At 42.5% G+C, this 13,247-nt stretch overlaps 1 protein-coding gene across 2 annotated transcripts in view; it reads left to right on the top strand.

Moving 5' to 3' along the window:
- Positions 1-13,247, top strand: part of SUDS3 (SIN3A corepressor complex component SDS3) — a 229,333-nt gene that overhangs the window by 172,272 nt on the left and 43,814 nt on the right. For both annotated transcript variants that reach the window (XM_085633334.1, XM_085633335.1), the window contains exons 10-11: positions 4,204-4,225; positions 10,653-10,758. In XM_085633334.1, coding sequence (XP_085489460.1) covers positions 4,204-4,225; positions 10,653-10,758 — 128 coding nt within the window. The remainder of the gene's footprint in view (positions 1-4,203; positions 4,226-10,652; positions 10,759-13,247) is intronic.

The raw sequence follows: 13,247 nt of genomic DNA on the forward strand, positions 1-13,247 counted from the left end.
CTAGCTCTTCCCTACATCTAAGACATTGGAGCCCGACCCTTCCTTCATTTTGCTCCTCTCAATGGGCTGTACTATGCAGGGTCACAGCAGAACTTTGGGAGCTATTCGCACCTCCACCCAGTCTGCATCATCCAAGGGACCTTCCTCACATCCATCATAAAAGGCCTGTGTAGATCCTCATGTACAACATGACAGACATGTGGTGCTACAACAAGCAGGATGAAGTGGTCCTGCATCCTGTGTCAGGAGGCATCTTTCCTCTGGAGGTGCCTGGACCACAAAAACGTATTCCAGGTTGCCAGCCCCCTAACCAGGTTCTTTGAATGCCAGAGCGAAAAAACTGACCACTCATTGTCTGGTTGTCCACGATTGGCATCTCCATCCAGAGATGGCGCAGGGCATCTTTAATGAATGGATCACGACCTCACTAGATCTGTCAACCACCCTCAACACGTGTAGTGTATACAATTTTGTGCATCAAAGTTTACTGAAACCATCTGTCCCGCAGTGACCTCAGGGGGGGGGGGGGGGTCTGGTGTGTTGTTTTAGTAAACATTAGTATGTGCGATGTTAGCTGGAAATACTTTTCCCATTTGTTACTGATAATGTAAGTTGGGTTTCTAAGGGGTTGTACTCTAGCAAGGACTAAATATCTCACTGGTGTACTTCTAGGGCATGTTGCAGTTGCAGATGTCAGTAGAACTGTGAGTTGTGCATATTATACACTTCTACAAAACATGCAAATGTACGAACGGGGTCAACCGTCCATATTTCCAATTTTGTAATAACTATTAGTTACCAGGAACAGAAGTCTGCAAGTTGGACCATATACCTTAGCCAGGTGTCACACCACAGTAGAGTTTCCGATGTCAAGATCTTCTCCCATCTGATCCACCTAAGTGCTTGATTCCAGCATGATAATGTCAACGTGTTCGGGCAACTCCAGAACGTGTGTGAGGGCTGCAAAGTAAACTAAACAGACAAAATTGTTCTATGCATTCGAGCTCAGTTATTTATGAGTTGAACAGGACTTGCTCAATAGAATAACTTGATATCTACCAGCCCTAGTCCACCATCATAGGGGACACCACGGATATCCAGAATTCGATCCGAGGCTGCTTACAAGTCCATAAGAACTGGGTTATCACTGAGTGTGGAGATCCCCCAAAATTATTTGCCAGTTCATAAGGGAAGTTTTGAAGAACGATTAAGAGGTGGGGGAGTAGAATAAATTTAACTAGTGCTCCACTACCTGTCACAGTGAGGGGAAAGATGCTCCATGTCCTGCTTGACCTGTGACAGTACAGGTGTTATTTTCTTATGCCCTCTTCCTGCTCTCAGTCATGCTCAGTCAGCGCAGGAAGTGATGTCAGGTGATGCCACCAAGGCCATAAAGCGCACACCAATATCAATTCCCTTTTTTCTGTGCCTTCAGCTATGACCCAGAGGTTTACACTTTCCTTCAGCAAGGGAATATCCTCTGAAGGTCTGGATCCACGTATACTGAGCAGAAAAAAGGGCACCTGTGTCGATGCGCCGGGACTGTTGCTTTATGGTGTCTGTGGCGTCACCGAACGTCACTTCCTGTGCTGATTCCAGCGCCCTTTACTGGCAATCTTGTTGGTTTGAAGTTTTTCGTATCCAGTCTGACACCTGGGGCTTGTTCTATGGGTGAGGGATGTGTAGGTAGATAGAGTATCCATCAGAAAGATAATTACTGCAGGTAAGTAACTTTTTTATCCCTGCAGGCTCATTCAGCTAGTGGGCCGATGACCAGGGCGAATAGCAAGGGAGAGAGTGTGCATCCCAGTACCTCGTTCAACATCAAAGGAATATGATAAGACCCAATTTATTCGGACCTGGCCCCGTATGTAGTGTATTCACATATCTGCAAAAGAGTGGGCTGATGTTCATGTGTTTCAGTTGACGGAAAATAAATAGCCAGTGAACTGTATCAAAGGCCTTCTCGAAGTCGATATAAACTGTTTCTTGTACGTATACCGAAATAATAATTCAACATTCCCTCTATCCTTTGAAATGAGAACAACCTATACTTCTGTAAAAGAAACTAAACCCTTCTCATTCTGGTGTTGCATGTAACAACATTCACTTTTATGTTGCACTCTTCCATTCAACAGCCTTTCCTTGTCACCCTTTGATACCTATGTTTAGAATTCAAGAAACTAAAATAAGAAATATGAATGTCAACTAACAATCTAAACCCACATCTCATCACATCTTATGAAGGTGCAATTACATATACCTTACACTTCCACATTGCATATGAATATCAGATCACATCTTTTCCACACCAACACAGTGGCAGCTGCCACATACAAAAGATAGTGCGAAAGGATGGGGCACGGTAGGGGGAGTGCGGGCCAGGGAGAATATTTTTTTCAGCACACTGCTTTGCAAACGTCATAACGTTTCTTAAACGTGACAAGAAACACCTTTGAGACACATGACACATTCTCTCACTCTCCCTCTCCCCTCACTTCCATGCCATAAATAAGAAAAAATTAAATCTGTAAGTGAATATGTTTATCGCTCCTATATAGCGCATAATTACCTCGAAAGTGTCCTGATTTTGGAAGAGGCTAACTGGAAGTGCACAAGCCAACGAAAGTTTGGCAGTACAAATCCCCCAAAAATCTTAAAGGCTTTTCCAAATTAAAGTAGCTGGTCTTGAGCCTTATCCTTCTCTGGAACGCTGTTTATGCATGTATTTTTGTTTGTGGTTTCAAACGCTACAATTTTTCAAGTTTCTGTAGTGATCTCCTCTCAATCCTAGTCATTCTTAAGAGACCTGATGAACACCTTGAACCTTGTGAAGATGTAGAAAACTGTAGACTAGTCCAATATCGAGCTGGTACATACAATTCTTGCAGGTTGAACTGACTGTCTTGAGAATTATTGATGGTAACCTTTGTTTGCATCCCTACTCCTGTTTAGAAGTGCACTGATTATGTGCTAGAGTCCTTGGTATTGGTATTTTCCTTTTCAGCATAAAAAACACCCCTCCACTCAGTTTATTTTTGTCCCAACTATGTCTGCAGAAAGTATTTCCCCTTGTGCTGCATACAACACTATGGCCTTAGTGGGAACTGGACGCTTAATCTGCCAGTTCTTTCTTGTCCACTTTGACCTGCAGGACTCTTTGCTCTTGTCTTCCTGGACACAGTACTCTATTAAACTCCTCAGTTTTTACAACTGGTGACTTGAAGGACATGGTCTCTAACTTTTAAATCATCCAGCTTCAAACACTAGTATTGAAAACAGTAGTGGCACATTTTCCCAGATCTTGTTAGAATGAAATCTCTTATGTAATTGTTGGTCTGGGTGGAGGAGGAGCATAACTTCCAAGGGCATGTCTGGGACTCTTCATTCAGCTGAGACCTGTATCTGCCTTTATACCTTACTGTTTTCTTAATCATCCATAGTTATCACTGTCTTTTTTGCTATGCCTTATTCCACTGGGTCAATAAAGCAATCTCTGGTATCCTCTTTCTTAGTCCTGAATTTTCCTTTTTAACTAAACAAACAATTCAAACATTACATGAGACTTATCACCATTTGCATGTAGAAGGTGAGCTAGATTTTATACTTCCAATCACCATTTAGGCCATCTGCTGACCTTCTCACAGCTACAACAGTCAGTGGGTGCCTATTCCTCAAATTTTAACATCACAGTATCGAAGGTAGCAGTATTGCATTCTTACAAAATATCATTATTAAAACTATCTGTTGTGTAACTAGCCCTGTAGGCTAATTTATGTAAGGATCCCTGTCATGGTCATAGTTGTTGGAATACATTCTGTTAAACCTGTGATCTTTGTGTTCTTTTCCTTAAAGCCTGGTAGCCACCTCCACGGAGACCTACCTTTTGATCCTTATGATAATAATGGGTGAGGATACTTAACCAAAGAGCATAATAAAACATTTATCTCAGTTACTCTGCTACTCCAATTACAAAAATTCATTGAGAGTTTCTATGATTTTATGCTAAAATCACATGTACTTTACTGCTAACAAATGTGTTGATGCTGAAATAAGTTTCAGGGGACATCATGAGTCAGTGTGACACAGATGGGCACTGGTAGCATCTTAAAATGTTAACTTGTATATAAGATTTTACTGATCTTATTGCTTGATTGATTGTAGAATCTTATAATTGTTGCTTTGGTTTCCCCTTGTTTCCAGGTCAAGTCCCCTAAAAGACCAGGTAAGCTTGCAGAATAACATATTTTTTGCACGAATAATCTATTGCATTGTATTAAGTTGCAGAAGCATGTTGTTACTCCTTTGCAATACCTGGCTGACTGGATTTTGATTAGAAATGCAACAGTATGAGTTTCCAGTTAGTGGTTGCAAAATCACTTGATGTAATACTTCGGAAAATAAATAAAATGCCTCTTGGAGTACGCCTTTATTGATGATGTATTTTCCTAGTTTTAATGTATGGTCAGCAGTGAAATGTTTGTTCTTGTCTGTTGGCCTAACACTATCCATGGCGCTATTACAGTTCAGTATTAGGTATCACAGAAAATTTTACACCTCTCACTATTTATATGCTATTTATAAGAACTAACCAAAATCCTACAGCCCATGGCAACTGAGGTGAATGGGCATCCAAAGGTTTGCATGATTGCTTTTGTTGAAATGTCCTTTTGTGATTACACAGCTAGGATTTCTCATAAGCATCTTCATGACACCCCCTTGACATATGAAACCAGTTTGAGATTGTAGAGTCTTTTTACCTCAACCCACAGAATTTTGCCTTTGTTATTTAGTGTTTTCAAACCAATTATATTTTGGTTGTTAAATTTCTAGTAGCTGCATGTCATGCATGTTGAAAAATAACCCTCTATTTAGCCATCTATAGTCAATCCACGATGGAACAAGCTTTTTTTCTCCCATTTTGTCACCTTGTGCGTGTAATTATTTTATTGTAATCAGCCTAGGATGTATGGTTTCTGTGACTATCACAAACTGTATTAGATCTTTATGAACATAGGTGACATTTTAATTAATTATACCCATCGATTACCATAGCAAAGAAGCTGTGAACATCCCTTATCTCATGGCACTCTCTTTGCTCCACCTTTCTAGATCAAAACCATGTTTGTATTGTGAATAGAGTAGGAAAGTTATTTTTATATTTGGTTTAGAATTCCTCACAACTTTGTAAACTTTTAGTGAATTTAAGTTTATAGACGATTAGAAAAAGGTGTAGAAAAAGGGCCTCACCCTTTTTTTACAGGAATGACGAAGCTCCATGCATACTTATGCCTACTTTTTAGGTCTCGCTTAGCGAATTCAGCGCATGCGCTGCTTTCGCCTTGGCGAGACTATTGTTATCGATTTGCTAGCGAAGGGAGACAAACCATGTGCGCGCATGGACAGGTGATGTGCACGTGCATGGCTTCTCCTCTCTGGCGTCTCCTCTCACACTTCTCTCCTCACGCGCTTCATTTAGCTTTCAGTTTCACTGGCAGACACGCATGCTTGTTTGTTTTTCTCGTGCTCCAGTGTTGTCATTAAGTAATGCTTTCCCTTGGCTTTGATGTGCGGCACATCATTATATGCCTCTGCCCGTCTTCAAGGAATCCTTGGTGTTGGCCCCAGAGCAGTCGAATGTCTCCTTTCTCAACATGCATTCACCTCTACCTGCCTGGGAAGTCATAGGACGGGCAGAGAATCTTCACATGTTGTTTCCCAGGGAAAGAAACCTGGCTTCTTCTGGCCACCATAATATGGGAACTGCTTTGAGAAGAGAGCATAGACGCCCACAAGACCTTTTTATTATTTTTCCACTGATCTGCGCAATCCCCGATATACCGGACGTAAACTGAGCTAATTTTAAACTATAGGTTTTAACTGTTAGTGTTTGTAACAGTACAAAAGGAAACCAATGGCCGGTTTGAAAATAAGCTTTTTAAAGGTTTCATATTTCAAGGCACCTCTAAAGCAAGGACTGCTGTTCATGGTAGGTACACAGAGCCCTGGGAAAAAGGTGCAGATATTAAGGTTAAGTACTCATAATCACCACGTTCTTATGTGTGAGCCAGGGTCGGGTAATAGTAGGATGGGGGGAGGGGGGTGTCATTGGCGATAGGGAACAGGGAGAACAGGAGAACAATGCTTGCAGAAAAGAGACCCAAACCTGAGGGAAGTGAATGAAAGGCTTGCAGAGGTAGCCAGAGAGAAGATTGTGGAATTATCATCCAGACTGACCAGCAAAAGGTCCAGACCTGGGTAGTCATGAACTCATAATTCAAGTGTGCAAACCTATTCAAAAGGGAAAGGCAAAGCATACAATGAGGAGGTTTGCTATTGTCCGACCTCCTGAGCATCATCACTTCATCACTCATTGTTTTTTCAAGTCTGCTTTCCTGTTCACTTCTGAATGTGAAGTGCAGGGTTGGTGGATTGGATGGATAATCAGTGTTTTAAAGGGACAGGACAACCAGGTATGGGACAACAAAGTGCCGCAAAAATCCAACAAAAAACACAATTGTGTTGAGCCAAATTTCTACTTTGTTGCAGCAAATGTGCCCATCAATGCCGCAATATCCGGGGGGGTCGTCTGATTAGGACGCTTTTAAGGATTGCAAATTAACCACTCTGGAGAACACCCGACCTTTTCCAATACGTTTAAGAACTAGATAATAAACATTAATCAACATGGATCCTGAGAGGGCACTCTTTGATCTGTGCTGCCTCCCAACTATCAGAAGCCATACCTGGAACTTCGGTGTTGCCTCATCCTTCTCTCCCTCCGGGACTCGGTCGGGGTGAACCTTCAGAGAGACCAGATGGTAGCCGCGACGGATCTCGCCTTCACAGGACGTCTTCCCCTTCAACCCCAACACCCGGTACAGGTCTGTCATACTGAAGTACTGCTGTCAGCGCTCCATGAGGCCCGGCATGTTGGTTTGAAACTAACAGACGGCGTACAGTGCGCGGAAGCTAGCACCACTATCGGAGCGTCGCCCTGCACATTGCGCACCTGTCTCGGCTCAGCAGGTGAAGTGTACCCGACCACTAAAAAAAAAAAAAAACACTATCACGGGCTTTCCCCCTTGGACGAAAACCCTGATCAATATTTCGCACGAAGCCCTTCGACTTCCTCTCCACGTCAGAGCCAGTCTGCCTATCGCAAGCGTGGACATAGCTGGCGAACAGCATAACAGAAATAAAGTAAGCGCAACACTTTCGAAAAATATAGAGAACAAACCTAACCCAACATAAAGATGGTAAGTGGTTAGACTATGTGAACTATTGCATATGGCAGTGCTTCGTAGCCACAGGTGCGTCGCGGGGGAGGGGATTTGGAGTTTAATTACCCCCCTAAACAAGCATTGAAAATCCAATAGGTCTCGCCTTTGATTAAGTTAAAGCTATTTGCTTTGCTAATGGTATTGTATAGCAAAGTAAATGGCTGTAACGTAATCAAAGGCGAGACCTATTGCATTTTTAATGCTTGTTTTTATTATGACATAAAAGTTTACCAAAACCATGCTATGGTGAATGTGAACACATTTTCAGGGTTTTTGTTTGGTTTAAAACATAATAAACAGTAATTAAATCTAGGGTTTTAAAATAATATATCGACGTAAAACATGTTTATGCCTGAGGTATCGAACAATGCTATCATTTTAGGGGGTGCTTAAGTGGTGGAGCTCCCATTTTTATCGGCACATGCTAGTTATTGCTTAGGAAAGTGAAGGATTCTAAATCGGTTTTCTCCAGCAGTAAGGGCACCCTTGGTGACATAGTCCCTTGGCTGTGGTAGAAATCTTCTTCTTTGTTAGAGCTCTGTGAGGTACAATGGTTTTCTTCTGATAGACTATATGATAACCAAAAGAAAGTTACTTACAATCACACTATTCTGCTATACAAGGAGGCAATAATGGGCGCAAAAAAACAGTTATTTTACAGTAAAAATAAAGGCGGCGGGCAATTCCACAAGAGAATTGTTCAAATCCGTTAATTTGCTGGCTAAACACTGGCAAGATAGCGCTTTTAAGCCAGACCAAAATCTATGTAATAAACTTTCAAGAGAAGGTGCAAGGAATTTATAATAATTTTCCAAGAACTCCGAGACCTCAGGACATGACAGTGTCCGTAACTTGCCCCCAATGTAAGCTGACCAGTTTTCAGCCAATGAACAATGGGGAGGTCCATAAACTTCTTCTTTCCTTAAAATCCGGGGCTCCTACTGACCCCTGACCCCCGTTCATCATGCATCAAGCAGCACATACGATCTGCGAAAATCTTACTCCTATTTTAAACCAAATCTTAGCCTCTGGTTGCTATCCCACAACTTGGAAAATGGCATCTATTACACCTCTTTTAAAGAAACCAAGCTTAGACCCCAGCGATCCCAAGAACTATCGCCCTATTGCTGGTCTCCCAATTGCTGCCAAAGTTTTAGAGAAACAACTAAACAGAATGCTAACAGACTATCTCGACGTAAACAACCTGTTGGACACCTCTCAACACGGTTTTCGCCCACCCCACTCCACTGCGTCTGCTTTAATTATGGCGGCTGAAGAGATCCGCAGGGTAGTGGATGGTGGTGGGAAGGCGGTCCTCGTGCTCTTTGACCTATCAGCCGCTTTTGACACCGTAAACCATACCGTTTTGGTGCAGCGGCTGAGGGATATAGGGGTCGGGGGGACCGCCTTGTCACTACTATCCTCCTTTTTGGAGGCAAGGGAGCAGAAGCTGTTTTGGGACGGCATGAAGTCAGACAGTTTTCATCTTCCCTGTGGAGTTCCACAGGGGTCCGCCCTATCTCCAACCCTGTTTAATCTGTACGTCACCCTGCTGGCTAATCTCGTTAGGAGACATGGCTTTGCTCTGGTCTCGTACGCCGATGACTCTTAACTTATCATTTCCGTCACCAATCAGCCAGAGACCACAGCAGCTAGATTCCATGCCTGTCTCAGAGCGACTATGTCCTGGATGTATCAGAGTTATCTGAAAATAAATACAGATAAGACAGAGGTGATGGAGTTTGGCCCCGGTCAGCCCCTGTGGAACCAGTCTTGGAGGCCGAATGAGGCTGGAGAGTGTCCATGCCCAGTGGAGAAGGTGAGAAATCTGGGGTCATTTTTGATGACAAGCTGAAGTTTGGTGCACAGGTGAATAACCTTATTTCCTCATGTTTTTTTCTACTAAAAATTTTGAGGAAGATCTTTCCTTTTATAACCTAGATTATTCCAATGCTTTGTTCTTGGGGATTGACAAATTCCAATTGCAAAAATTGCAGTCCTTACAAAACGCTGCAACCAGACTTCTATAGGGCTTACATAGAGGACAGCCAACCTCAGCCGGAATTAGATCCCTTCACTTGCTGCCAGTCAAACAGCGTATAGAGTTCAAATCTTTAACTCTTGTGCATAAGGCAATTTATGGGGGCACTACTAATGACCTTCAAAAACTTTTTCTACCCTATGTTCCTTCACGCACCCTTAGATCGGCCAGTCAAGGTCTTATTGAAATTACAAAGATAAGACGAGCAAGATGGGGAGGCCGAGCAATAACACACTGTGCGGCCAAACTCTGTCTATGAGACTTCAATCCAACATCCAGCTTTTCAGGAAGAGCTTGAAAACCCGGCTTTATACAGCCGCATAGGCCTCTTTTACAATCATACTTTTCTGCCATCACACGTCAGCGCCAAGCGCTATACAAGGACCAAACATAAACATAAAAAATGGAAAAAAATGAGTTGTGCCTGTTTTGTTCCCTTTCTATGTGTACTAATGCTGTTATTTTCATCTGACCAAATAGCCATCATGGATTGGAATCTCTTCTCTTTTAGTAGTATGGCAATCCAGACACCGGCATTTCGGTCAAAGAAATTGGCCAAGTTGAAGAAAGAAAAAAAACCTTGAGGAACCCATTTAAGTCAGTTATTGATCTATCCTAATGCCCGCTGACTGAAATGCTACCAACCTACCTAAAGCTCAGATGAGTGGGTACTCGCAGAAAGCTTGACCAGGCAGTGAATCTGCTCCGGCTTTACAACTACTTGGGGAAATATACTCACTTTTCTCTTTTTAAAAGTGACTGGCATTCTAAGTATATTATGGAAACTATTTAAGTAGTTTAAATATAATAATTACTATGTTGAGTGCTCCATCGCCCAACCATTGACCTAAAGTACAGTTAATGGCTTCTTGCCTAGGTCACATTTAAGAGCCCCATACCAGCTATAACTCTTACATGGTTGATGAACACTTTTAAGAGTTATGCTTAATCATAATGGATGTATTCAAGGTGACTTCATTAGATTGTAATTCATTCAAATATTTTACATTAAGCCTTTAATATAATGAAGTACTCTTCTGAAAATGTCCATTCCCAAACCCATTGCTTTACCTTTATTCTGGACTGAAAAACCTTTTGTAAACGGGTGCCAAAGAAGGTCTGCATACGTATGATTTTGGAGAATGGCTTTCTATTTCACTATTCAGTCTTAGCAAATTAGCGCCAGCAACTGAGAGTACTAATTTGTTATGTATAAACTTAAGACTTTTCAATTGTATTTGCTGTTTTGATTTATTTATATGTTTTGTGCATATGTGTCTTTGCTGCAGTTTGATGTTTAATCTTCATATTCTTTTCTGATTTATCAGTATCTCCTTCCTCTCCTGAGCATCTCCCATCCACCCCTGCTGAGTCACCGGTACACCGATTTGAAGCTAGAATAGAGGAGGGGAAACTCTACTATGATAAAAGATGGTAAGCTGTGAAGAAAATGCCATCTTAACAGGGACATTTATATTCCAAGATTAAGAATTTTGTTAATTTCGATGTTGAACTCATTTCATATTGATAATTTCTTATAAACCTTTATATTTTTGGAAAAGCGAAAACAAACAATGCATACATACTAAAATTACACAAAAAACGAAGCACACAGTATGCATCATTGTTATGTGACCAAGGTTCTGTATCATGGGATATATATGAATATTTACAATATTAGAATATATTTGAATATTACGGAGAACTGATGTCTTGCAGCATGCATCATTCCTGGATTCACATGCAGTGCATTATTCCACCATCTTGTGTTTGGGTCCATAATGGTGTCTTTTGTCCTTTCTTTATGTATGATTTTTTTTGTCGTCCACGTCTCATTTGTCTATAGGTCCAACCTTGATGACTCCAGGTGCAGTGCCTGGAACCTTCTGTATGTGGTAGCCATCTTAATATTCTTTTTTTTCCCGCCATTGGGTCTGATTGCACTGAGTCAACCTCCGGGTTGAGGGTCAAGAAAAAGCACAGAAAAGAAGGCAGACAGCAAGAAGAAGAAGAAGAACATCGCCAACAATCGATGCAGAGGAAAGACACCGAAAAGCAACAAAGGGTGTTAAAAAAACACAGGAGGATGTTGCTTCCTCAGGAGAACACACATGGGGAGGGCACACTGCTCCACGGCTGAGTCTCAAGAGTCAGATGCCGTAGATCCTGTAGAACATATCTCCAGCGAAGAAGAGGCCACGCATAGCAATAAGGTGGTGCCATGGGAGTCCATCCAACATAAATAAATTAAAACCAAATGAGCAAAGACACCGAAAAAGCCTGCACACCAAGCACATAAGCGCCAGGGAACAACACCATGCTCAGGTGCCGAAACAAATACAATAGAGTCGAAGCACTTCAAGTCCGCCCCTTTGCCGAAAATTGTGGCGGACGAGGGAAAAAGGAAGGAAAAAATCCTTGAAAACCAGCCTCTATGCCAAAAGGTGATCGCAACCATGGAAGAGAGAAGGAGGCTCATTATCTGGATGCCTCTGCGCTGAAAAAGAAGACATCGACTGTTGATGTTCAAGGAAAATGAAGGGACTCAAGGCTGTGATGGAGGCACTGTTCTGAGGAAGCTAACATTCGAAGAGGCTCTGAAGGGATAGAGAATCACTATTTAGGAGAAGGATCACGCAGGACTATAGTGAGACCTGGCAGACTGTGACCCTCCACAAACTCGTGAACCGGCAGAGGCCCTGGAGGAGGAACTAGGACGCAGAACAATGCGACACAGAAATGTTTGACGTCGGAGTACCCAGAAGGAAGTATTGACTCGTACTTCTCAAGACCTTCCCCGCCAGATGAGATTAACTAAAATTCTGTCATCAAGAGAGCAGCAGAAAGAAATTGGGTGAAGTTGGAAGAAGATCAAAGTGAATCCTGTTTCTTGTTAAAAAAGCTTATATCATAAAAAATGGAAGAATCTATATCTTCCCATACAACCAAGCATCTTTGTTCAAGGGAGAGAAGCAGTCAAGGAGCCAGCTACAGCCAAAGTGGTAACCTCCAGGTTTTAAAAACATATAAACAGTCCTCTCAGGACCCAGCTTACTTCAAGGCAGACTCGATTATAGTCACCAATTGAGAACCAACATTCCAGCCACCATGGGATCTCCACCAATCGGTGAAAGCAAATACTTGTAGATGGTGGGCAGAAAGATCAATGGCACATAGGCAATTTCAAAGCTCTTCTTCACAGATATGGTCACCAGCAATCGGACGAAATTTAAGATCTGAAGCAACAACAACTGTCAGATCAGTACAACAAGAGGGCAAACAATGTAATTACAGAGTGCAAGAATATTGCGAACACTTGCTTGAAGTTGGCCCAGGATGCGGAGGACACAAGACATCTCGGAATGGGTATCAGCCTGAGAAGATACGCAGGGTTGAGATTGTCGGGGGTTTAAACCTGTGGTGCAGGGATGTGTATCAACACGCCGTTCACCGGAGACACTCTTTGGAACTTCAGTTGATGAGGCCTTGCAGGGCATGTAAAAGAAAGCGAGACAGCACAAGCGATGGGAACACTAGTTTCAGGGGCACCACAGCAGCAAGAATACCAACCAGCAGAGGATGGCTGCAGGACACTCAATCACCAACAACACCTAATACAGGGGACCACACTGCTATGGCAGTACCCAGGCCTGCAGCGACCGCCATTTCGAGGGAGAACAAGGGGCAGAGGATCATTCCCAAGAGAGGTAGGACCCTTAAGCAAGTGCCTCTACACTTATGATCCCACCCCCTCCGTGTAACACTAGTGTGGGAAAGGATCGGATGGGTTCTCAATCACTGGAGTTCCCTCACCTCCCTGGCACGGATATTGGGTTGAACTGTTAAAACGGCCTCCAAATATTAAACCAAGAACAACACCAATCAATCCAAAAGAGCAAAGGCGCTTCATTGAAGAGTCTGAT

The sequence above is a fragment of the Triturus cristatus genome, chromosome 11 (assembly GCF_964204655.1).
Source record: "Triturus cristatus chromosome 11, aTriCri1.1, whole genome shotgun sequence".
NCBI classification, from domain to species: Eukaryota; Metazoa; Chordata; class Amphibia; order Caudata; family Salamandridae; genus Triturus; species Triturus cristatus.